The 27,482-nt window shown below is 36.4% G+C and overlaps 1 protein-coding gene and 1 long non-coding RNA gene across 5 annotated transcripts in view; one reads left to right on the forward strand and one right to left on the reverse strand.

Annotated features, from left to right (window-relative positions):
• Positions 1 to 18,456, forward strand: part of LEMD3 (LEM domain containing 3) — a 72,857-nt gene extending 54,401 nt beyond the window's left edge. The window contains exons 11-15 of one of the 4 annotated variants that reach the window (XR_003147275.3): positions 1,227 to 1,332; positions 1,453 to 1,531; positions 5,026 to 5,126; positions 15,777 to 15,944; positions 18,177 to 18,456. Coding sequence is in view for 2 of the 4 variants with exons in the window: in XM_025476707.3 (XP_025332492.3) it covers positions 1,227 to 1,332; positions 1,453 to 1,531; positions 1,760 to 1,923 (349 nt within the window). In the remaining 2 variants the exon portion in view is untranslated. Of the gene's footprint in view, positions 1 to 1,226; positions 1,333 to 1,452; positions 1,532 to 1,759; positions 3,965 to 5,025; positions 5,127 to 15,776; positions 15,945 to 18,176 lie in introns of those variants that run through there. The other 3 variants (XR_003147274.3, XM_025476707.3, XM_049115742.1) reach the window with 3 other exon arrangements.
• On the reverse strand, positions 4,644 to 25,964 carry LOC125755991 (uncharacterized). Its single transcript, XR_007413710.1, has 6 exons — positions 25,851 to 25,964; positions 20,416 to 20,597; positions 19,141 to 20,102; positions 16,725 to 16,862; positions 6,489 to 6,576; positions 4,644 to 5,424 (listed from the first exon to the last, which is right to left on the reverse strand). It is a non-coding gene; the product is annotated as an uncharacterized LOC125755991 (long non-coding RNA).
• Between the last annotated feature and the right edge of the window lie 1,518 nt (positions 25,965 to 27,482).

The following is a 27,482-nucleotide window of genomic DNA, read 5'->3' on the forward strand; positions in this document are numbered from 1 at the left end:
ACTTAGATGTATAGTAATTTGCTAAACTTCTACAAATCTTTGTATGTATTGTGAATCCCATAACAGATAAATGCTGAGTCAAATTGATGATACACAGTGATAAACAGTACCCTTTATTAAATGTTTAAGTCTCTTCTGCCAACATTCTTTGCCTCAGTCGGCAATTTAGATAAAAATAACCTGCTATTTTTGAACTTCCAATCTCTAATTGTAAAAATATTTTCTGCAAAGATGTACACGCTTTCTTTCTGTAAGTCGTTTACTTGTTCATGCAATATTTGAGAAACTTTTCTTTCCATGTAATTATAGCAGCACATGCATCTGGAGATTAGCACAGGCAAAAGTTACTGCCTTAGAAGCTGTAATATTTCATATATAATCATAATAATTTTTAGAATTTGCTTCCTAGAGGTGATTGCTTATTTGTCCAGTGATATGATAGGTCAGATTCTGTTTTGTAAAAAGAGTCCAGATAGTGGAAACTGTATTATATATTACATATATAAAATACCCATAAGTCTCCTTTAATAACTCATTTATTTCTTTTTTTTTCTTTTTTTTTAAATAACTCATTTATTTCAAGAAATAGTTGCTATGAGATTCCAAATAAGTGACAACAAAATTGGAAATGTGGAGAAGCACTCTTATATATGTACATAGCCCTCTCCGTTTTGTATAGGTAGACAAAAGCACTTAGCAGTGTGATGATCCCTCTACTGGGAAGTTTACCTCATACCTTAGGGATTAGGAAATCACTGACAGTCCAATATTTTGTTACCTAAGGTGAAGATTTATGATTTAAAGTGTAGCTGCCTTCCTTTTGGCCCATCATCTATATCTCACAAGTGAGACAAATATGCATTGGTGCAGCAGGAAATCTTAAAGCTCTTAACACTTGCTAGGAGGAGAAAAAAAGAAATGACAATAGGCACATAAAATTTCAGACCTAAAAATGACCCCACATTTGTTCTGCTCTGGTAGGCTAATCATTCACTGCCTCAGCTCTGTACATTCTTATGCTAGGAAGTGAGAGAAGGTCTGGGAATGTGAATGCTAATATTTTAAAAAATCTATCTACTGCTAGTAACAAACATTTACTTAACTACTAATTTTAACAATATGTGGTTTTGAAACTACCCACATTCTGGTAGGATAGATATGTTCTAAGAGACAATGGCTTTTTACTGAGTAGGAGTATGGTTGTTGATTTTTGTTTTCATTTTTAGGGAAATAGGGGATCAGTGGCATTTGGCAATTCAAGAAGCAATTTTAGAAAAATGCAGTGATAATGATGGCATTGTTCACATTGCAGTAGACAAAAATTCACGTGAGGTAAACTGACTTTTACTATTGAATTCTACATTTTGGATTTGTTGCTACTAAACTAAGACTGTTTCTTTTTTTCTTTCTTTCTTTCTTTCTTTCTTCTTTTTTTTTTTTTTAATATCACAGGGTTGTGTATATGTTAAATGTCTGTCTCCAGAATATGCTGGAAAAGCTTTTAAGGCATTACATGGCTCTTGGTTTGATGGTAAGAAGTTTGAGTATTACAAACATTTAAAAAAGACTAATTATGGCATACTGTTAAAGTATACCAGATTTTAAATGAAAGAATTTTAGGTCAGCATTTTTAGAGTAATTATTTAAGATTACTTTATTTGCATATTGTGTTCATATGTCTTTTGCCACAGTTTGTTTTCTATAAATATTAATAAGCACATTTTTACAGATCTAAAATATTATTTTTATCTTACAACAGGGAAATTGGTTACAGTAAAATATTTACGACTAGATAGATATCACCATCGCTTTCCCCAAGCTCTTACTTGCAATACTCCCTTGAAGCCATCAAATAAACATATGAACTCTATGTCTCATCTTCGTCTTCGGACTGGCCTAGCCAATTCTCAAGGAGGTTCCTGAAAAGACTTTCTTCCACTCCTAGGACTGGTATTTACAATAGGAAAATTCTTGTTTGGCTTCCTGTCTTCCTTTTAAATGCTTCTCGTATGTAATATTTTTATTGAATACAGCTCTGTTTGAATGTTCCAGAGATCTTAAGGTTCCAGAGGGACTTAGCAGTGAGGCAGCGATGCTGAGCAAGCAGAACAATTGTTTCGTTCAGTTTTTGGAGCTCAGTTAAGCCAGTGCATTTAAGTTGTGCATGAGGAACATTGACTTTATGAAGCGTTTTCAGATGTGGTGATTGTGTTTTTGCACCACAAGTGTTTGGATAACCACCCAAAAGCATGGTGAAGAGGCTTCTTGTATTTCCATAATTTCATGTGAACTAATGTTGTGAATTTTTGTATACAGTCACCTGCATAGTTCCTTACCAGGCTAATGTGGTAAAACTGTTCATTTCCCAGTTTAACCCTAGGTTTCTATTGCTTGTAAGAGATTCATTTGTTACAGCTGGAATACAGGAAAACTAATTTGGGTTTAGTGGTTCCATTTAAGTGTAGGCGGATGTACATGTACTTCAACTGGCTTTTGTATATATGTATAAATGCTGGTGGTGGCGAAAGTAGTCTTGTTTTGTGAGGATGTCTGCATTAAAGCAGTAAAATAAGCTTCATATTTTATTCATAATCTAATGTGTATATATGTATGTGTATATACGTGTGTATGTGTATATATATGTATGTGTATATGTGTATATATACACACACATATATACATGTGGCTGTACTATCACTAGATCAAACAGCCAGACACCTGCAAGTATTAGATACAAGTTTAAAATATCTTTTATAAGTTTTATATAAAAATGTCTGAGTATGATTTTGTGTGGAAGTTCCGATATCAGTTGTAATGGATTCAAATTTATGTGAGCAATAAAGATGCAATTGGCAGATATTGGAAAAGTATTTTGTGAAAAGCTGTATTTATTATAAATACTAGGACTATGACATAGTACTATTGGGATTAAGTCATTTTCCCAATCTATTTATAATTTAATGAAATGTCAGCTCCCCTGTTGTATGTCAAGTTTAAAGCAGGGCATATTGTTGCAGCAAAATGTGTATTTGAAAAATTATATTTGAAATTTTGGGTCATGAAAGCTTGCAATATAGTGAATGCACGAGTGACCGTTGCTTTGTGCCTCGGTATTTACTTTGTTTCAGTAAACTTGCTTTATTACTGTTTATGATTTCAGATTAAAATAGTTGCTGAGCAGAGTTTACTTGTAATGTAACAATTGGCTTTTTTTTTTTTTAATAACCTGTTGATATATTGATGTCAGTCCAAATGAATATGTGAAACAGCTGGAATTGTATCAATTTCGATTTTGTTTAAAGCTCAGTTTCCTTTTTGTTTTTTTTTTATTGTATATGTGTTGGGTTTGCAGCATGAACTTGCACAGATAATGCACGTTTTCTGGTTAAGTAAACATGATGCACACTGTTCTGTAACAGAAAACCCTATTGTGCCTTACCTATGTGCTTTTGTGGGCACCATGTTTATGAAGAATAAAAAATGATTTGTTATCTGAAGAGAATAAATTTTAGATTCTCAGTTTATGTCTCAGATGCTAAAGTGTGAAAATATAAATATATATAATATATAAAATAACCAATCTTTCTGTATTTTATGTGCATCATAGTGATTTATCTGAGCTTAGTGACCCCCATCTTGTGACCTGTTGCAAGAGTGAATGTAAAATAGTTGTGGCATTTTAAAAGGTCGCCTTTTGATGCAGATGCATCATGTTTTTTTTTTTGCTTCTAAAACATATTTCATGTAAACATTGTACATTTATTATTGTAATATATACTATTATGCAGCTTATTTTACCTGAAACTGTTAAGCCGACCAAGATCCCTCCCTGCAAGACAGATGGGAATGTGTATAATAACTAGATATTTGAGAAGTTCTGAAGTTTGATGTAATCTGTTACTTGTCCTGTTAAAAAAAAAAAAAAGGAAAAATTCTAATTAAAAATTTATTAGGTTTTTTTAAATGCGTCTTGGCTTTTAAAAAACTTTTAAAGTGCCCTGTGTCTTTATTTTTTTTAACATGAAAGTAAGTGCCTTTATTTTAAATCTTGGGGATTTGTAAGTACATATATGCTCATAAAGATGGGTGAAGACACTAAAGTTAATTTTAACCATCCATTCCTCAGCATCTTACTTTTCTTTATGAAAATGCCTTTTTCTAACTCTCAAATGTTTGTATCAAAGTGGGGCAAGACTATCATCTGTGTCACTAAAGCAGCACTGTACATTTTATCATAGCAAGACTTTCTCAAAAAAAAGGAAGCCATTCTTTGACACATTCTGCTTAAAACTCCTTATCTCATTATAAACCAACAGTTTATGGGCTAGCTACTTTGAATAGCATTGCAATGTGTAGAATTTTTGATAATCAGGTAAAAAGAAGACTTGATTACAATTGCTAGACTCTTATTGACTGCTAACAAAGATTAGGCATTGTTATGTGTTGGGGATGCAAAGATGAAAAAGGCATGGCCCAAACCTCACTATGGTCACAGTCTAGAGGAAGAACACGGAACAGATAATTAGTGTGGAAAATATAGTGAGAGAAAAAAGCAGAAGAAATTGTACGAGTACAGAGAGGCACTTTATGCATCTTAATAGATGGAGAAGACAGAAGGCAGATGAAATGACAGCGGAGCCATATTTTAATTCAGTTTAACATTTATTAAACACTTCTTAATGAGTATAGATGCAATGATAAGTCTTCTCTCCCTTTAGCCCTTAGGGGAGCTTTTATTCTTATGATGAGCTCATAAAAATTGATTTGTGAAACCTGAGTTTTTATTCGTTGGTCTGTAGATTACTGAATACCCTATGAACACTGAAGCCTGATACTTCATTACATTTTCCATGTATATATTCACTGTTTAGATGACAAGCTGTGAATTCCGAGTGAACAGTGATTTGCTGTATCATATACCCACAATATTTCCTTTAGCAAGATTGACCTTACTGTTCTCAGTCCTCCTAGTAATGTCATGTTACTATAGGTCATCTACATGGCTTCTTCGCCCTTTTTTCCTAGACTTATCTCGGCAAGTCACTTCTTCCAGATGACTCAACAGAGGATGCTAAATCAAGCAGAATTTGGGCAGCCACTCTTTTGGAAAGGATGCTGAGGAACAGGTACTTAAAAACTGAAAATAATTAGAAACCAAAAGTTGTGGTTTTGAAGAAACTGAATGTCCAGATGCTCATTATCTTGGTCCAGTAAGCATGATGAGTACCTACTGCCTCTAAGCTTCATTGGAGAAACTTTATGACCAGAAGTATATCCTGATGGTAGATTTTTATACTGCAGAATCTGCTAGGGGTAGCCGGTTAGAGTCATTTTGTTGATTCTTAGATTTTAAAACCAATAGAACCTGTGTACTTAGGTTTACTTTTTCTTCCATGGGTGGATATTGAAGGCTGGCACATGCTCCTGAAATTGAAAAGAAGGTTATTTATGCATAGAGAGCACATGAAAAAAGATCAGTGAGATACATACAACCTACTGGCAGTGTCTCGTGGTTGGATTACTGAATATAAAAGTGGGCAGTGATCAGATCATGGGTGGCTTTGTGGATCACATTGTGAAGTTGGGATGTTGATAAAGGCAGTTCAGGTGAGAATTTGTTGTGATAAAAAATGGAGAAAGGATTTGACAAGATAAAATGGGAAGGACTTAATTGGATATTGAGAGATGAATTGATGTCCAGTTTTCTAGTGTGAGAATTCTAATAATTGCAGCATTTAAATGGAAAAGATGTTAATTGAAATTTTGGGCGTTTTAAAGTTGAGATGCTTATGGAATATTCAGGTGGATGTTTCCAGCAGGTGATTAGATTTCTAATTCTATGGTATTTTGAGAAAAAGATCTGAGCTAGGGATACAATTTGGGTGTTAAAACCATGAAAGTAAATTAAATAACCCAGAAAACGAGAAAATCCATATAGAGACAGAAATTTAGTTCATTGCCAATTCTTCCATACTTAATTGTATGGTTGGGGATAGTGGAAGGTATTAAGGAAATCTTGAAACAAATTAAGAAGGTGGAATTTGAAAAGGTCTTTGGGGTCAGGTTAAAGTGGAAATTTAGTATGACTATCACATTCCTGATTTGGGCAACTGGTTAGATGGTGATGACTTTCCCTAAATTATGGGTTACTGGAGAGGGGAGCAAGAGGCCAATCAGGGTGCTAGATAAGATTTCTCAGAATTATAGCAGTTAAAACAATCCTCTGACTTATCTAGGACTTTGTTGGAGGAAGGGCAAGAGGGGGTTGTTTGAGACCCTCTCCTTGTCAAAAAACAGAATTGTTAACTTAATGTTCTGGCATTATCTGTGGTTCTCAGATATTGATTAGAAATTGTCCTGAATTGTAGAAAAATGAGATGTTGAGTAGATCTGGAAACCTATGATTGCCAAAAGAACAAATACAAAAATTGGCTTTTAATAGAACCGTTCACAAGTGGTTTGCCATATATCCAAGAGTAAAAACTTACTTGAAGCTATATATTATACAGCCTTTGTAAACTAGTCAGGTTTTCCAGGCCTGGAATCATTTCTTGGTGACTTCATTTCTGCTTTGATCTGTTGAATTAATTTAAAATTTTAACTTTTAAGGGGCAGTGTTATTTTTGTATTTCCACATGGTCCAGTACTTCTTTTACCAAACAACAACAACAAAAAAAACCCTACTAATGTGGAGATTTTAGTGGCTTTTTATTTCTTACTGAATAATAGTCAATTTTAAGTTGGTATTCAAGGCCTGCTTTTATTGAGACCAGTGCTTGTCCAATAGAAGTATGTCATGAATAGTTTAAAATGTTATGATGGCCACATTAAAAAAAGTTAAAAAAAAAAAGGTCAAGTTAACTTTAGTACATTTTATTTGATCTTATATATTCAGGATATTATATCAGCATGTAATAAAAAATTTTATTAATGGGTTATTTTATATTAAGCTTTAAAATCTGGAATATATATTACACTTACCACTAGGGTGACCCTGTGTTGTAGGACTTAAAGTGCTAAACTTTCACAGTTGGTCACCTTACTTAACAGCCCATCTCCATTCAGATGCTACATTTTCACCGAAAATACTTGATATATATATTTAGATTTCATAACCTCTACGGTTGGAAAAATTAGATTCACATACCCGAGTTCTTCCTCACATACGTAAAAGTTTTCCTATAACTGAATCAAGGTGTCAGTTCTTACGTTTACATTAATTCACATTAAAACTTCAGTTCTTCAGTCATAGTAGCCATACTTAACATGCTTGGCATTCATGTGTAGCCAGTATCAACCATGGTGACAGTGCAGATCTAGACCAACCTGTACCTGTCTTGGTGAATCCTACTTATCCTGCCATTGTGCTCCAGCTAAACTGCACTGGTTGGCTTTTGGAGACATAACCTATCCTTTGCTTGGTTCTACCTGTACTGGCACTGTTCTTACTGTTCTTTTTGCTTGAAACAATATTTCCTGTTTCTGTATACCCACATCTTGCCCATCCTCAAAAATGTTACACACATGTCTCCTCCAGAAAGTGTTGTTGATTATTTCTGGCTCTAAGTAATTTCTTCCACATGCATTTCTGAAGTACTTGATTTGCACTTCTTTTACTGTTATAGAGCTTTCTGCCTTGTATTACAGTGTTTTCAGTCTGCTCCAGTTTGTCTTCTGTACTCATCATTCCTCTGAAATTGCTCCTCTGGAGCACCAAAAAACTTCCTTTTGTCAAATTCAAGAGTCATTTCTATACCTTCCATCTTTCTTGAACCCTTATCACCATCGTCATTTATGATCATTGCTTCTTTTTTTACTTAAACATTTTTTTGTTCTGAAATAACTCACACATATAAGAATATAATGAAAGTGTATATTTTACTTACATTTTGAAGCACCTCTTTGCCTTTGTCTCATGCTTCTCTCCCCTTCCCAACTCCCAGACAACCATTATTCTGAATTGTGTGTTAATAGTTATTTTTCAATACAGTTTTACCACATTAGTATGTGTGTGTAAATACTGTATTATTTCTTGCTGCTTTTGACCTCTCTGTGAATAGAATCATATGTATACTTCAGTGACTTTTTTTGTTCAACATTGTTTTAGCTCTCATTCATTGTCATGGCTGTATAGTATTCTTTGTAAAATACACCACAGTTTATTCAAGTACCAATGGACATTGAGATTGTTCTCAGTTTTTTCCTATTATAAATAAGGTTGCTATGAATATTCACTCTTGAACATGTCTTTTACTATACTCAGAACATGTCGTTCTCAAGTCAACAGCATCAATATCAAATGGTAATTTGTTATTCCAAGCAAATTACTGGGCCCCACCTAGACTTAACTGAATCAGAAACTTTGGAGTTGGGTGCCTTGTAATCTCTGTTTTCACAAATCCTCCAGTTGATCCTGATACACATTCATGTTTAGAGAACCATTGGTGTAAAAGTACCCTTTGTAAGATTAATTTGTGTCTCCTGATTATGATTTTTTGCTTCCATATACTTGAAATAGTTTTTTCTTCTTATTTTCTGTGACATTTGAGAAAATCTGGTGAGCAAATGGTTTACACCTGACCTAAGGTGAGTAGGCTCTGAAAAATACACAGAGAAAGCCTGTCACATATACTCCATGGCTAAACTCTCTCAAGGCTTTGACAGATTCATAACCTGGTACTATTTCCTTTCACGATCATTGACCTGCTTTAGGACATTCTGCTCAGTCTAACCTTTTGCTAGCTGCCATCTAATCAGTTTACCAAAAAACGACATAAACAACACATAACTGTTGCTAGACTGTACTTTGTTTCCTTTGTCTTCTCACCTCTTTCCTATGGTGGTGGGGGTTTTTGTTTGTTTTTGTCTTTGGTAAGTTTTTCACTGTCTACCTCATATGATTAGATTTCCATGCAAATAACTAAATATCTGTGAGTTATTCTTTTACACCCCACAATTCTGTTTTTCTTTTACTAGACTTGTTACCCCTTTTCATTTTCATCTACCAGGTCTTCCTCCTTTGCTTACTCTTAATATTGAAGTGCCCTGGGCCTTTGTCTGAACTCCTCTGCTGTCCTCTGTCTAGATGTTTTCTCTGGGTGATCTTACCCAGGCTTAATGAATGACCCCCAAATTATTGTCCTCCAGCTTGGCTCCTCCCTTAGGTTCAGAGTATACTCCGCTCACTACTTGATACATCCATTTGGATGACTAAAGGTTTTTCAAATTTTATATACCAAAAACAAAACAAAACAAAACAAAAAAAACCCCTCTGATTTCCATGCTTCTTTGCCTCCAAGCCCATTCTTCCTCTACTCTTACTTTCTCAGTATATGATACCACATTATGTTAGTTGCTGAAGCCAAATTTCTAGAAGTTCTCTCTTTTCAATTCCTATATTCAGTTAGTAAGTCCTTTCAGCTCTACTATCTATCTATCTATCTATCTATCTATCTATCTATCTATCTATCATCTATCTATCTATCTATCTATCATCTATCTATCATCTATCTATCTATCTCTGATCTATCCATTCTCTTGACACCATCATTATGTCTTGTCTGGACTGCTGCAAAAGCCTAAGTGGGTCGCCTTGTTCCCTGCCCAGCTGTAATTCATATTCCATGCGGGATCAGAACATGTCCCTCCTTAAAATACAATCCTCCAATGGTTCCCACTGCATTTAGAGTGAAGTCCAAATTTTTTGCTAGGGCCTTCAAGGCCCTAAGTGAACTGGCCTATGCCCATTTCTTCAAATATTTCTTCTATCAGGCCTCTTCCACTCTGCTTTACTTTCTGTTCCCTAATCTACTTTCCACCCTAGGGCCTTCATACTGTTCTTACTTTCTGGAATGCTGTTGCCCTGGGCCTAGGTCTTCACATGTGATAATATCCAACTTACGTATTTTTTCTTTTGTTCATGTTTTTGGTGCCTAAGAAAGGGTTGGCTAATCCAAGCCTGATGCGGGACTTGATCCCCAGACCTAGGGATCACACCCTGAATCAAAGGCAGATGCTCAACCTCTGAGCCACCCAGTGTCCCATGTATATATAGAACTTTTAGATTGTTCATTGCCAGTGCATAGAATACACTTGATTTTTGTATATTGATCTTGGGTCCTGCTACCTTGTTGAATTTGTTCTAACAGGCTTTAAGTGAATTCTCTACATAAATTTCCTATTTATAAGATCATGTTATCAGCATGTATAGTTTTATTTATTCTTAGTGCTCCCTCTTTTTATTAGATGCCCCCCTCTTTTCCTCTAGTTGCCCTGATGAGAACCTCTAATACAATGTTGAATAGAAGTGGCAAGAGCACATATCCTTGTCTTGTTCCTGATCTGAGGGGAAGAACATTTAGTCTTTCACCATTAAGTATAATGTTAGCTGGGGTATGTTGTGTTTTCATTTACATTGATCTCAAAATATATTCTTACTTCTCTATCATATTGGGGAAGTTTCCTTCTATATCTTGGTGGTTGTTTGTTTTTATCATGAAGGGCTGTTGGATTTTGTCCAATGCCTTTTCTGTGTCTATTGAGATGATCATGTGATTTTGGTCCTTTATTCTGTTGATAATGAGGATTGATTTTCAAATGCTAAACCGACCTTTCACTCAAGTCATAGGTCATGATCATGTATAATCCTTTTTATATGTTGCTGGATTTGGTTTGCTAGTACTTGGTTGAGAATTTTTGTGTCTGTATTCATAAGAGATATTTTGTCTCCAGTTTTCTTCTTTTGTGAAATCTTTGTCTGATTTTGGTTCACAGTTTACTGATTTCAAAATGAATTGGGAAGTAGTTTCTCCTATTTTTTGGAACCATAGTGAAAAGCCGGCATTACTTTTATTTTTATTTATTTATTTTTAAAACTTTTAACCTAAATTCCAGTTAGTTAACATAGTGTAATATTAGTTTTATGTGTACAATATAGTGATTCAACAATTCATGCATCACCCAGTACTCAATCCAAGTCACTCCCCTCATCAAATATTTAACCCATACCCTCACCGACCTCCCCTCTGGTAACTGTTCTCTATTAAGAGTCTGTTTCTTGGTCCACCCCTTTTTTCCCCTTTATTTTGTTTCTTAATTCCACAATGAAATTGAATCATATAGTATTTTCCTTTCTCGGACTTATTTCACTTAGCATTATACTCTAGCTCCATCCATGTCATTGCAAATGGAAAGATTTCATTATATTTGTTCGGTAGAATTCACCATTGATGTCATCAGGCCTGGGCCTCGGGTAGGTTTTTTTTTTTATATTTATTTATTTATTCATGAAGGACACACAGAGGTGCAGAGACACAGGCAGAGGGAGAAGCAGGCTCCATGCAGGGAGCCTGATGTGGGACTTGATCCCAGGTCTCCAGGATCACGCCCTGGGCCAAAGGTGGTGCTAAACCTCCGAGCCACCCGGGCTGCCCCACTCGGGTAGGTTTTTGATTACTAAATCAGTGTTTTCACTTGTTAAAGGTCTCTTCAAATTTTCTCTTTCTTAGGAGGTCAGTTTTAGTAGTTTTTGTCCTAGGAATTTTTACACTTCATCTATTAATTTCTTGGCATATATAGAGTTGTTCATAGCATTCTCTTATAATCATCTTTATTTCTGTAATGTTAGTAGTAATGCCTGTTCTTTACTGATGTTAATCATTTGAGTCTTCTCTCCTTTTTTCTTGGTCTAACTACAAGTTTGTCAATTTTGTTGATAGTTTCAAAGAATTTTTGGTTTTGTTGATGTCTGTTATCGTTCTATTCCCCATGTCATTAATTTCTACTCTAGTCTATTATTTCCTTCCTTCTACTTGTTTTATTTTGCTCTTCTTTTTCCAGTGTAGTTTTAGGTGAAAGTTTATTGATTTGAGATTTTTTTTTTTTTTTTTTTTTTTTTTTTAGTATGGGAATGTACAGCTAAATGTTTTCTCCTAAGCACTGCTTTAGCTGCATCCCTTAAGTTTTGGTGTATGGGTCTTCATTTTCATTCACCTCAAAGTATTCTAATTTCCTTTTGGTTTCTTTTCTGACCCATTGGTTATTTAGAAGTTTGTTGTTTGGCTTCCATGTATTTGTGAATTTCCCATATTTCTTTTGGTTACTGATTTCTAATTTCACTCCATGTGATTAGAAAACATATTTCATTTGATTTCAGTCCTCACAAACTTATTTTTTTAAAGATTTATTTATTTGAGAGAGAGAGTACGAGTCTGAGCAGGGGGAGAGCCGGGGTGGCGGTGGAATCCTCAAACCAGTTCCCCACTGGGTGCAGAGCCCAATGTGGGGCTCAATCCCAGGACCATGAGATCATGACCTGACCCAAAACCAAGAGTTGGATGCTTAACCAACTGAGCCACCCAAGCACCCCCCTCCTTAAACTTTTTGAGGTTTATTTTATGGCCTAGTATTTGGTCTGTCCTGAAGAATGTTACATGTAAACTTAAGAATATATATTCTGCTGTTAAAAACTAGGTCACCAGGCATCAACAGATATTCTTTGGGCCATAACTGCCTCCCATACTTGATCACATCCTTGATTTTCTGCTTTTATTTTTGACCTCTAAGGATTTTCCTTGCATTAATTTACTTAAAAAGATGTTTTTCATGTTTATTACCAATACAAAAGATGTTTTATAATGGGAGGCTTATTTAGGATATCTTGTTCCATTCTGTTGCTAGAAATAAGTTCTTACCTTATTCCTTCCTTATTGCCCCTGTCTTTGAAAAATCACTTGTGTTCTTTAAGGAAAAGTAATCTGGCTCTAGAGATACACTTTTTTAGATGGTAATTTGATAGATAGGTACACTGATACCACCTATGAATAAATTCAGCAAGAAATACGTAAGACCTATGTGAGGAAACTTTGCTAAAAGAGATCAAGAAAAACAAAGAAATGGAGGTTTACAGCATTTTTCTTGATAGACTGAATATAGCAAAATTCTTCCTAAATTAGTAAAGAGATTTAGTGAATTCCAATAAAATTTCAATAGTTTAAATTCATGTCCAGGGATTTTAAAGGAATTTCTAGGATATCAGCTGGATGGATGAATAAGAAAGAGTAAGTTTTTAAAATTAAAATATTGAAAAGGAGAGACTGGCCCTATCAGATATTAAAGCAAATTAAATCTATGCTAATACGGTTATACAGATATATAACCAGACAATATATCTTGAAACAGATAATTACTGAGGATAACGAATACCAGAAGGTCACTTAAAATCAGGGAACAAATTTTCTTTTTTTTTTTTTTTTAAAAGATTTTATTTATTTATTCATGGGAGACACACACTGAAAGGCAGAGACACAGGCTGATAGAGAAGCAGGCTCTATGCAGGGAGTCCGATGTGGGACTTGATCCTGGGACTCCAGGATCACGCCCTGGGCCGAAGGGGAGCACCCAACCACCATCCAGGCGTCCCAGGGACCAAATTTTCATAATAAATAGTTTTACTAAAACTTTAACTTGAAGTTTTTTTAAATTATAAAAACTTATTTTCTATTTGACAAAGTTAACATAAATATTTGACTCTTAAGTAATTTTTTGGCATTTTTTTCTTAACAAAATTACTTGAAACATGAAATAATTTTCACTTCATGTTTGATTTCTACTCTTTAATTGAATGATTTTACAAAAATATCCTAGACTTCATTTTTGCAAGGGTTTCTCTGTAATCACATCATTCTTTTATACACTTCTTGTGCCATTGCCCTTTTGGCCTTGGCTTCTGCCCTTTGACTGCTAACTAGACTAACACATTCTGTAGCTATGTTCATGATTTGAATAGTTCTCCATCATGTTTATCAACATCATGAAATCCTACATATTTTGTGAGATTTGCTAGTTCACTTTGTAATGGGTGTTCATTGCACTTGTGTTGCATTTTAGAATGACAGTCTGCAGGACACTGGCAAATAACAGGCATGAACACAGATGATAACTGTGAAGCAGAAAAGGATACTAGAGGAAGCGTAGACTTCTTGTGAGAGTATTTTATGTTATTATTCAACACCAGTAACAGATTACATGGTCAATAAATACTTGAATTATGAGGACACTTTGGTATATAGGGATTCAGTGTATGATAAAGGTGACTATTTTTTTAAAAAATGTTTAAGGTGACTTTTAAAAATTAGCAGGGAAAGTGTCATTTTCTAAAAGAAAAAAGAGAAAAAAGCCATAATGTAACTAATGCCAGGGCCTTTGGCTCCTGCAACTGTGTCTCCTTTGAAGAGGCATAGACCCTTGGCTTATAGCAATTTAGAAGACTATAGTGACCAGATACTTCCACATTGTGGGAGTCACTCAGTTTCCTTAGATTAACTTGACTGAGAGAGGATATCTTTTGCAAAGGTTTCTTTCATAAGTCCCAATAACACAAGTGTTGAGTTCAGTATCTCCTCCTTATTTCAGCAAGGTCCAGAACAAAAGGGCAGGGGGATGGTTTCCTGATGCTTATTTTGTTCAATCATAGTTGGGTTTCTCTACATCATTCCTGGGCATCTGTTTTCTAGAACCCTCGCAACATATCAGTGGAGTAGGGAATTTTATCAGAACACGATAAGTAGGCAGCCCCGGTGGTGCAGCGGTTTAGCGCCGCCTGCAGCCCGGGATGTGATCCTGGAAACTCGGGATCGAGTCCCACATCGGGCTTCCTGCGGGGAGCCTGCTTCTCCCTCTGCCTGTGTCTCTGCCTCTCTCTTTACTCTCTCTGAATGAATGAATAAATAAATCTTAAAAAAAAAAAAAAAACGATAAGTAGCAGAGCTGTTCTGAAAAAGACCTTCTCAAGTGGTATGCCACAAATGGGTTACAGATGTGCTAATATGCCCTGTGTGGTGGAGCTCAAGGCCTCCTTAACTCTGGCAGTTATTATGTAGCCTCTTCTGTTTAACTGTGCACAGTACAATGATTTTCTTTTCTTTCTGTGCCATGAATCAAAAAAAGTTTGGGGAGCACTGTTCTAAGCAATTAGCTGCAAACAATGGGAACATGAATAATATCATTATACAAACAGAGTCATTTGGTTTAGGGAAGAAAATAGCAGATTGTAGCAAAAAATGGATGAGGGGGCAGATTAGACTTTTTTCCTGAATCTTTGAATTCACTCCAGTTTTATTTTCACTTCAGACTGTAACCTCAGTTTACATTAGTATCAGCCTTGTATAGTTTTCACCTGTTCCTAGTCCTTTACACATACCCAGATAAATTCCAGGAGGAATAAAGAGTTGAGAAATAGTCATAAAATAGCTAAAAAATCAGAGGAAAACATTTGATACAGGGTTTAGCACAGAAACAAAAATCAGAAAAAAAAAATGCTGCCTGTGGTTATATTAAAACAAAAACAACCAACCAGTATATCTACAAAGTCTAAGAACAAATTAAAAAACAAGCAAATGGAAAATGGAAAGATACTAGCAGTAGCAGCATGTATGATTTGCAATACTTTTCTACAAATAAAAATTATTTTAACATAAAAAAGACTAACATCGCAATAGAAAATAGCCAAATGACATCAGGGGATGATCCACAAATGAAGAGCTGCAAACGATCAATAAATACATGAAACATTCAGCCACAGACATAAATGCAAATTAATTAACAATTGAGGAAGTTACATAAGAAATTTGACAGATTTAATTTTAGTTTAGAGGAAATAGGCCTCTTACATAAATGCTGGTAGTTGTATTAAGTGATGAGTTTTTTAATAGATCAATTTGGCAATACATTTAAAAAATGTTTTAATCTCTATACCCTTTGATCTTGTTTTAATTTAGGAGTTTATTCTGAAGAAATGATCAGAAATGACATGAAGATATGTGAAAATCATATTACAGCCTTATACTGTGATAAAAATGAGATGCAATTGAAATCTACAAAAATGAAAATGGATTATGAATTATGATGGAATCCTGGGCAATCATTAAAATATCTTTGAAAATAAGGTATGGAAAATATTGTCCATGTGCTGCTTAAATTGCATGTTTATTATTTCAAATATACTGTATTTCATATAAGATAGTTGGAAGAGGCATCATTTTCTCTGGCACTAAGAAAGAAAACCACAACAAAAATAACACCCAAGATAGGAATTCTGATGGAAGACCCTGGCATAAAGCTAGGCAGAGTCAGGATAAATGAAAACCGGACTTGTCTCTGGAAAGGGATAGCAAAGAAACAGCTGGTCCTCATTCAGGGTGTGGTTCCAATTCCTACCACCAACCACCATGACCCAGAAAACTTCAAGCAAAGAGAAAATGTGTTCACAGTTGCTAGTTCCCCCAGGTAGAAGCAAACATCAGTCCCCGGGCAGAGGTTGGACTTCATGCAGATAGACAGCATTTTTTTTTATCTTTTGTAACTTTGTCAGTAATTTTTGTCTGATTTTTTTAAAGGCACCATTGATTGTAAAGTGAATTTCTATATTAGAATTGTTAGAAATGAAAAATTGTGTCTAGAGTGAAAGGAGTATGCTATATACATGCAACTGGAGAGAAATACTCGGAATTTAGTAGTGAAGTCCAATCTGTTGGATTACATATGTATTTTACAAAACTTCTCCATGAGCATTTATTACATATATATATATGTATATATATATACATATATATATGTATATACATATATATGTATAAATGTTTACCTTAATTAGGATTCCCATATTATTTTTAGTCCATTTTCTTAATTTGATCTCCTCTGTTAGTATATTTTGAATCATTACCAACCTTTGGCAGTGAAGCTGAGGCATTTTAGACTTTTTATAATTTCAGCACTTTGGAAAAGAGCTATGTTTATTTTGGCTGAAGACCTGTGGGTTGTTACTATTAGCAGGTGTATGAAAATTGTTCCAAAACACTGGATCCCTGCATTGAGAGAGAAAAAAAGGAAAAAGAAGGAGTGTTTAAGAGCACTCTGGAGTGAAGCCCATCCTTAAACTTCAGCTTTGACACATAGTAGTTGTATGATTCTAGGCAAGTTATTGAAGTAGTCTAAGACTCAGTTTCCTCATTTTTAAAATGATAATGATTGTATAGTCGAGAGAATGAAATAAAATAATGTAAAATGTCCATAATATAACATCCCGGTTACCATTTCCAAATCAAGGTCTGTGAGACCCAATTGCTTGAAAATATGCTTTATTTTTAACATCTCTTTGCTCTTCTTCATTGTAGTAACTCAACTAATGAGACCTTTGAAAATTGATAAGCTCTTCAGTGCTTCCCTTTTTAAAAATGACATATTCCCTATCCCAGCAAATAGAAAAGGAGGATGCATTCCTGAATAGCATAACCTTGATGCAGAAAACAGAAAAGGAAAAATCATAGTCCAGTCTCATTGAACAAAAGATGCAAAAATCCCCAAACAAACCAAAATGGCCAGCAAACCAAACCCTGCAACACATAAGTAAGAATTATACATCATGGCCAAGTCGGATTTACTCCAGGAATGCAGGACTGGTTTGACATTAGAAAATCCATAATTTGTCATATTAACAGAATAAATGAAATATGATCATCTCATTTAGGTGCAGTTAACCATCTAATAAAATTCAACATACATATACCTTTTTTTGTAAAAAAGTAAATCTTAGCAAACTAGAAGGGAACTTCTTAAATCTCATAAAAAAATATTGACCAAAACCCTAAAATAAACATATTATTAATGGTAAATTATCTGTTATGTCCCTATTGGTTGCCTAAGTTTGACTTCTTCCTGTATTTCTAAAATAGGTGATTGTTGTTCTTCACTATTAACTATTTTTGTTCTTTTGAAACTAATGTATTCTCCCATTTTATCTTACTTTGAAATGATATACCTTGTTAGTCTTTCATCTCTCCTAAATTATGCATTTTATTGTTAGTTTTTCCCCACTGTTGTGCCCCCAAATTCTTCCTTTTTGTGCTCAATGCCTCTGCTTTAAAAAGGCAGAAAATCTAAATGTCAATTTATTTTTTCTCAATAGCATTAAGATTCAGATCTCAGCTATGACAGTGACAGTGTTTTAGAATCATCATCATTAGAACCACGGTAGTGTTGGTCACTAGAGTGGTGTCAGCACCTGACGGGAATGGACCCGTTGTATTTCTCTAATGATTGTTTACAGTTAGTCCTGTGTTATTAAAATTTTCCTGACTGTGACACTAAACATAAAGGCTGGTATAATCTTTTAACTATAGGAGTCTTAGAAATCTGGTAACGATGAGGCTGTCTGGTACGGTGTACATCACATCCCTGGAAGATCCCAGGAGCAACAGAGACGAGTGAAGAGCAAGACAGTGAATGAGCAAGAGAGACTTTCTGTGAGCAGTCTGTAGTCTGCAGTCTTGTGGTTTGAATCTTCTCCTCACATTTGAAGAACTAGCCATGAGCCTTCTATGTACACTCATTCTGTCATTCATCATCGTAAATTATACACAGTTTCACATTTAAATAAAGCCACATTTTCAAAAATTACAATGTGTCATATCTCAATAATAGTCTGATCATATACAAAATTACCATTTTCATTTTCCATTATGCTTTAATTACATGGAAAAGTCAAGGCCGCTTTTCTTGGTTTTCCTCAAGGGCAGCTAAATATACTTAAAATACTATTTAGTTGTGACAAAGTGTTATCATATTTGGAAATTGGTGGAATGAATGTTGCCCCATGGAATTAAAATGTTTAGAGAAGAATGCTGTTTTCATTATGTTCAGAAAACATATAATACAGTATATTATATTCTAGTATTAGATTGGTACAGAAAATTCCTGTTAACCTGGAGTAATTTTTAAAGATATATCTTAATAAATTTAGTTATTTCAGTTACCTAAGAGTTATAACCTGATTCTAAAATAACCAATTTTCAAAGAATACAATAAAATATTCACAGTGCTAAAACTCTAGGGAGCTTCATTTAATCATTGATGACTCAGGAAGCAAGTCAGAATCTTGCAGTGCCTCATTTTATAATTAACCTCACTTATTATAGGGTAAAGTGAAAATTCTAGTTTCTTTGAATTTCCTGATTATTTGGATTATGAGTAAACATATATTTTGTAAAGGTCATGAAAGCTCTGTTATGTACGCCCTCATATATCTTCCTGTAATCCTGTCTATCCCTGTTATGGACATTATAGAAAAGAGAGGTTGAAACTTACCCTCTTCGATTGCAAAGTAGCCATGAAAAATACTCAGTACTGAATTTCTTGAAGGAAGGATATGTGGACCACCCCTCTTAGCACCATCTGGGGTATTTGTTAGAAATGCAGATTCCTGAGTCATTCACCAAACCTGCTGAATCACTGTATCTGGAAAAGATCCCAGCATAGTAACAGGCTCTCCAGGTAATTCTGACAAAAGTTTGGGACTCCTTGCCAGATGGCTTCTGGATCTGAGATAGCAACCTAGGGTGGGCAGTGCCAAAATAATTCCTCCCGTGGATGTTGATACAGGAAAAAAGTGACGAAGATTGAAATGGGTGTGCTACTTCCCACGGAGTATGAGAACAGGAAATAATACGTTCTACCGTCAGACCAAAGGAATTTCAGAAGCAAAGTTGGAAATAGTTCAGAGCTCTTTCATTCATATTTATAACATCATTGCTTACTTAAGGTACAGATTTCTTGATGTGTTTTTTTATTTATTGATGTGAAGTAACATGAAATTAGCTGAGTGTCACTGGATTCATTTGGAAAATATTTTTTATTGTTTTAATGCTTTTCTTTTACTTCGATCATGATAGTAAATGTCTCTGAGAGTTCTTTCCACTGAATATCTTGAGTTTTCAGAGCTTTGGTTGTGATATAATTACATGTTTTCACTAAATGCAAGCCAATTTTACTTGTAGTTCTAGCTCTGTCTATTACTACTGGGAGCAGAATATGGTCTTTATTTTTTATTTTATTTTACTTATTTATTTTTAAGATTTTATTTATTTATTCATGAGAGGCACACAGAGAGACACAGAGAGGCAGAGACACAGGCAGAGGGAGAAGCAGGCTCCATGCAGGGAGCCTGATGTGGGATTTGATCCCAGGACTCCGGGATCATGCCCTGGGCCAAATGGTTTTTAGAAAGAACTCTTTTTTTTTTCTTTCTTTCTTTTTTTCCTTTCTTCCCACTGTGGAAAGATAAGCAGATGATAGTTTTATTTGGTCCATTAGTTGTTTCCTCTGAGGAAAAAAATGTATAAATTAACCTGTATAAATTAACCACTTACCTCCTTCCCCCTTCAACAATAATACCCTTTCCATCTTCCCACCCCCATTTGAAGGGTTAGTCAACAGCATTTATTTATGAAGCACTCATTACACTCTGGGAAGTCACAACAGAAGACTCTCCTCTCCTTTTCTATATTCTATTACTGTTGAGAATCCAGTCAGTATCCAAGTCTTGCTCCATAGCTCAACTACCCCAAAGTTTACAATACTCACTTTTGCTCAAGGGCAGCTTTCACTAAGTCACAGGTCGATCATGAAGGTAAGCCTTATTTTTTCCTCCACCTGGTGTCTTCTCCAAAATGTTCCCCAACTGTGTGCGCTGTGGGCCTCCTGATTTTACTGTGGGCTGTTCTTGGAAATACTGTTGATCATCAGTTCTGAATCCTAGTCTGTCCCTATGTTTACAAGAGGAATGTGTTGAAACCAGACTGCTTTCTCCTTGCTATCTTGACCTTTTAGCCTCCATAAATGAGACACCAGCACCTGGGGAAGGTAATTTCTATTTTTTTATTTTTAATATATTATTATTATTTATTATTATTTTTATTGGAGTTCAATTTGCCAACATATAGCTTAACACCCAGTGCTCATCCCATCAAGTGCCCCCCTCAGTGCCCTCCACCCTACTGCCCACCTCCCTTTCCACCACCTCTCTTTCGTTTCCCAGAGTTAGGAGTCTCTCATGTTCTGTCTCCCTTTCTGATACTTCCCACTCATTTTTTCTCCTTTCCCCTTTATTCCCTTTCACTATTTTTGATATTCCCCAAATGAATGAGACCATATAATGTTTGTCCTTCTCCGATTGACTTATTTCACTCAGTGGGGAAGGTAATTTCAAGCAGAATCACAAAGTAGGAAAGATACAGATTAAAGCTCTGCAGCCCTATTTTGGGTTTTCACTTGCATCACCCAGGGGATGATAAGGCCTTAAGGGTTGGAAGCTTTGAGAAAGTCCTCCTCCCTGTTTTCAGGTTTGTATTACCACCTCATAAAGCTATCCTTTGAATCTTTGAACTGCCCCTCTTCTTCCACTGAAAGGGACATCCTTGTCTGAGCCCTTTCTTCTTTCCCACCAATACCATACACTGCAGTCGAGGAAGGCCACAGATGTGGGCTGTGTAGAGAAAACCTACCTGCCTAGTCTCATGCATGTCTGTGCATGTGTATGCATGTATGTGGGTGGGGGGTGATAGACTGTATCTTCCAACCCATGTTTCTTAATCAGTATTCTCTCCAAGGCATCTGTGAGTTGGTGGTTTCTTTGCTAATTAACCCGTATGTTAAGCAGGCACGTGACAAACACATTCATGCAGATTTGTCCTGGATAGTAAAAAATGCATATATTTGAGAATAGAATATAGCCACAAATTAGTAAGGCTCATGCCCTGGCTGGAAAATAAACAGGTCTGTAAAGAACTATTTGACATCTTTTTGGATCTCTTCAAGAGCCACCAAAGAACCAAACTAGATCTTAATGACTTTATTTTTCCACAGTGGTCACATTGCATACATTTTGTTTCAGAATCTGCCTCAGAGAAGTAAGAGGTAGGCATAAGTTCAGTTTCCCTCTAGGGTTGCCAGATTTAGCAAATAAAAATGTAGAATGTCCAGTTACAGTGAGTTTCAGATAAACTATGAATGATGCTCCGTGAAATGCTTAGGATATACTAAAAATTATTTGGTGTTTGTCTAGAATTCACATTTATCTGGGTATCTCGTGTTTTATCTGGCAACTCCTGTCACAACATCTTGTTCATCTCTAGTCTTACTACTACTATCTTAGACTAGGGACTCTACTTTGAGTCTGGGTATCTGCACCTGCCTGAGTGGCCTTCCCAACGATGCTCTTCTGATTACCCCCCATTGCCTGCTACATACTAAATTTGTTTTAATAGATTTTATTTATTTGCTCACGAGAGGTGGAGGCAGAGACACAGGCAGAGGGAGAAGCAGGCTCCATGCAGGGAGCCCGATGTGGGACTCGATCAGGGGACCCCAGGATCATGCCACCACTGAGCCACCCAAGTGCCCCCACACAAGTTTTTAAAACTATTTTTCATTACGTTTCTCTTCCACACAAGAATTTATGCTCCTGTTGCTTTCCAAAGTGATTTCAGTGTGCAATTGTATACCAAATTCTGTGTGTGTATCTGTTATGTGTTTTCCTTGGGGGACCATTTCCTTTTATAAGATCCCAAACAGGCATCTTCAAGCTATGGCCTGTGGTCATATACAAAGAGACAAAAGTGGGTGAATTCGGAAAATGCACCTCGCCTCAGTCATGACTTTTCCTTTAGGCATCAGTAGTTTGAAAGCCCCCTCATATCATTCGACTCCCACCAACATCTATGCAGAACAGGCGGGGCGGGCATTGTTACTTTCATTTCAAAGATAAGGTCACTGAATCCCAGAGATGGGAGTTATAAAGTCACACACAACTACCACATGGCGTAAGCCAGAGTTTGAATAGAAGTCTGCCACCTGCAAATTTATTTTTCTCTACTTTAATGCACCACCAGCTTTAAAAAATATAAAATAAACTTTGGTACAATAAACAATTTAAAGCTGTTTTGTATATTTTTGAACCTCAAAAAAATTCCTTTCCATCTCTGAAGAGATGTTCTTACTCTCTTCTCTCTAGTGGACCTTGTCACTTAGCTGTGAGTTACACACCACAACTACGGGATGTTTGGCCATTTGACCTAATGGGATGGCTTTTCAATGTGGTCACGTGGTGAAATATACCAGTATTCCACTGCTGCTGTTCCTCAAATATTTGGGGACTATTAGGGTATTTCAGAGTCCGTTTATAAGTGCTTATAATAAAAATTAATTTTTTATGCTTACTCATTTGAAAGCATAAAAGGAATAACATAGCTATTCATGTTTTGTTCTAATTTTTGTCTTTTTCCACAAATCAAGTGTGTTCTAAAAAAAAAAAAAATAGAAGAGCTTCATTTGCCTCTCAGGCCTCCATACTTTTCCTCCTACCTCTTTAGCCTCACCACCTTATTTTTTTTCCTTTAAAAAAAATCATTAATTTTTCATCAAGATAAGTGCACTCTTTAATCTCTATCCCCTATTTCCCCCATCATACCCTCCCTCTTGTTAACCATCAGTTTGTTCTCTGTAGTTAAGTCTGTTTCTTAGTTTATCTTCTTTTTTTCCCTTTGCTCATTTGTTTCTTAAATTCCACATGAGTGAAATCATATCATATTTGTCTTTCTCTGACATATTTCACTTAGCATAGTACTCTAGCTCCATCCTTGTCATTGCAAATGGCAAGATATTCTTTTTATGGCTGAATAATATTCTGTTCTATACATGCACACATGCACACACACACACTATCCGACATCATCTTCATGCATTGATGGACACGTGGGCTACTTCTATAGTTTGGCTATTTTAAATGCTGCAATAAACAGGAGTGCATGTATCTCTTCAGATTAATGTTTTTACGTTTGGGGGGTAAGTACCCAGTAGTACAATTCTCGGATTGTAGGATAGTTCTATTTTTAATTTTTTGAGGACCCACCATACTGTTTTATGTGGTGGCGGCACCGGTTTGCATACTCACCAACACTGCCCTTGCTAGCTTTTTTTTTTTTTTTTAAACAACCTTGGACTTCTCATGATTTAAGTATCATTTCTATGCTATCTGCATCCCAGCCATCCCTCCATACATGCAACTTTCATATTTAATGGTATAAATGAACAGTATGTTATGTGTCTAAGAGCCACATCAAACTTAACGTGGAAAACTGAGCTGCAAATATATTACCCCAACCATCTACTTCCACTATCTCACTATGGCAATTCTGTAATGCCCGGGGGGGGCGGGGGAGGAAGGAAGAGAAAAAAAAGTATAGAGACTTTTTTTCTTTCTTTCAACCCCAACATTTGGTATGTCAGCAAATCTGGTGGGCCCTTCCTTCCAAATATATCTGCAGTTTGATAACTTTTTGTTATGCCCACTGCTTCCCTACTCCAAATCATTATCTCTCACCTGGATGGCTTCAAGAGCCTCCCAACTGGTCTCCCTTTCTTTTTCTGCACTCCTTAACAGAACAGCCAAAGAAAGTTCTCTATGAAAATGGAAATCAGATAGTGTAGCTCTTCTGTGTAAAGCCTATCATAGTTTCCCATCTCACTACTACAAAAGAAGCCAATGTTCTTATTAATGACCCATAAGACCCTACATGATTGCCTCTGGGGCCACAACCTTTGATGCTCCCTCCACAGCCCCTTTTTACCCTCTTCTCCCCATGCCAGTCTCCTGGATGGTCCTCCTACAGGGCAGGTCTGCTTCTGCTTTGGGGCATTTCCTCTTTGCCTGCTGTTCCTCTTCTCTCAGACGACAGCTTGGCTTCCTTCTTTCTTGTGTGTCTTTAATATTACGTTCCCAACACTTTTGGCAACCTTCCCTGCCTTATTTCTCTTGATAACAGTTACCACTTTAACATACTAGATCCCATACCAGTTTACCTTATTGTCTATCCAGCTCATAGTAAGCATTAAGTAAATATTTGTAGAATGAATGAATGCAAGCATGATTTTCCCTGTGTTGAAGATGTTTTAAAAATCTCATATTTTGATAGCAAATCTAAAAGTGGTTTTCACAAAGTAGTTTGAATAATGATTCATAAGTGTGTTGTAGCCTTCTAATATGATTACTTTGAGGAAGTAAAGACTTAAAACCATAGTTGAAGACACTTACTATTAGTAAACCTGGGTATAAATATAAAAAGTATTCGAAGAAAACATACATTGAAAGAATCACTAACTCGGGGATCCCTGGGTGGCTCAGCGGTTTGGTGCCTGTCTTTTGCCCAGGGCGTGATCCTAGAGTCCCGGGATCGAGTCCCACGTCGGACTCCCTGCAAGGAGCCTGCTTCTCCCTCTGCCTGTGTCTCTGCCTCTGTGTGTGTGTGTGTGTGTGTGTGTGTGTGTGTGTGTGTCTCACGAATGAATAAAAATCTTTTTTAAAAAATTACTCTAAACAGACTTCCTTAAGGGGTGATTACAAATACAAATGTAGGACTCTGAGCTGTGAAGAGAAACAATGAGTCATTTCAGACAGGAAACCATATCAGATAAAGCTTAAAGGCAAAGAGTGACTCTGGTGATTGAAAGTTGGTCAGTGATGATAAAACTTAGTATTAATATTAAATTGATATTTATTAAGGATTTACCATTAGCATGGGACTAAGCGCTAAGCATCATGAGTAGCATCTTTATTTTTTTCATTCTACAAAGAATAATAACAAAGCTTAAAGTAGTTGAGTAACTTGCCTGTTGTCCCATGAGCTTTAATGGTGGAGGCCATGCTTGAATTGAGGTCTGTCTGATGCCAAAGCCCAGGTCCTTGACCACTGAGTGGAACTATATCTGATTTAAATGGCTTGATCTCATGACCCATGAGGTCATGACCTGAGTCAAAACCAAAATCTGACACTCAGCTGACTGAGCACCCAGGCACTCTTAAAACGTTCATTTTTGCTCCTCCCCATCCTCTTTCATTCTGTATGTCTGTGTGGCTGATGTTGCATGTATTGCTTTATGTGACACAATCTTGCCAAGCAGCTTTGCTGGCCTAGAGAGGATTATTTAATTCTCTACAACACTGAAAATCTGTTGTTACTTACTTATTGCTGTTGTAGCATATCCACATAGCCAAAGCTGGTAGAGTCAGGCAGTTCATCAATGATGGCAATACATCAAATCTCTCCAGAATCATCAATAAAAGGGATGGTTTCAACTGTGAGATAAAGGAATGCCATTTGAGAGGTAGCAACATTATTTTACCATGGAAAGATGAAAAATGTTCATTTTAGCAACACTATTTTACCATGGAAAGATGGAAAATGCTCATTTTAATTTGTTTAGAAGTCCCACTTCCTGGCCTGGTTATAGAGTCCTTGTCTTTTTAGTACGTCTGGTGACTGGGGGTTGGAAGGGTTGTCATGGAAGTGGAAATCCTTTTTCAGAATCTGAGAGAAAATTTCAGGTGTCTCCCTTAGTCAGCACTGACTCTGTGTCCCTCATTTTGTTGAGAATAGTTCTCCTCAACCCTGTTTCCAGTCTAGCACACTGAGGCGAGGGGCATGCTTCCACTAGTATAAAGGTGTTCTCAGCAGGGGTGAGTGACACCATTCTATTTCACAGGGGAGCAGAATCTGGGGAGTTTGGATTGGGTGTAGGTTGAAAACCTTTCTCCCAGAGAGTCTGTTACATCCTCCTTCGAGATAATTCCCTTACTCTTCAAGCCAATCATAATTGGTTTAAAACGATGACGCTTGATAAATGTTCAATGAATCTAAGTACTAACTTAGGGTTTCTCACCCTGACTGGGGGCGTTTGAATACTGTCTAGTCCTAATCTGTCCATTCTCCAGTGTGGAGTTGTTGGCATCCGCCCAATGTGTTCCTTGGAGTAGAGGCTGCCCCAAAGCTTTATGTAGTGGCTGAGAGGATCTTCTTGAAGAGCTGAGCACAGCACGTTGGGGATTACGCCTCAAAGCCTGTCCTGCTTACAGACTCATTTTAAAAGAGGCTGCCCCAACCACAACCCCTTAAGAAGGGAGCAACACAGCCTGTTTCCTCAGCATCGGTGCTATGTCGTGTCCTTCCATCCTAGTCACAGTTGGAGTAGGAGAAGACACCTGGCTCAGAGGTGGCCAATTGGTGGGCCACCCAGTGGCTTCTGAGATCAGCCTCAAGTAAGAACTCTCCCCAAAAAGGACAGTGGTGATAGAATCAGATTCTCTCCTCCAGGGCACTTGATTATGAACTGTAGATAGAGAGCTGGCAGCAAGTGGAAAGAGCTATGGTTGTGCAACTTAAATTATGGCTGTGCTCTGAAGACATTTTATGAGGACTGGGGCAGTGGTGTCCTGGTGCTGGCTCTCACAAGCCCGAGGGCTGGTTGTGTGCATCTCTTCCCACGTGCACATCAGGTTGGTGGGAGTATTGACACTGCATCAATTGGTTTTTGTTACAATTGAGGTCTCCCTCCTCCAGATCTGGTTGTTAAAAATGTACTAGCACACCACAGGGTAGGGGAAGGGATGGTATATGGGGAGCAAGGGAAGCAGTTACCTCTTCTGGGTCCTTTGTCTTAAAAACAAACAGTATTTAAGGTAATATGTTAACGTGATTGGTATTAAGATTATAATAAAAGAAGACGTTAGAGAAAACATTGTGAAATATATGATTTAAATATCAGTGGTTAAATTACAAAGCTCATAGGAATGTGGTCAGAGGGTAGTACTTTCCTGT

The sequence above is a fragment of the Canis lupus genome, chromosome 10, assembly GCF_003254725.2.
Source record: "Canis lupus dingo isolate Sandy chromosome 10, ASM325472v2, whole genome shotgun sequence".
Taxonomy (NCBI): Eukaryota; Metazoa; Chordata; class Mammalia; order Carnivora; family Canidae; genus Canis; species Canis lupus.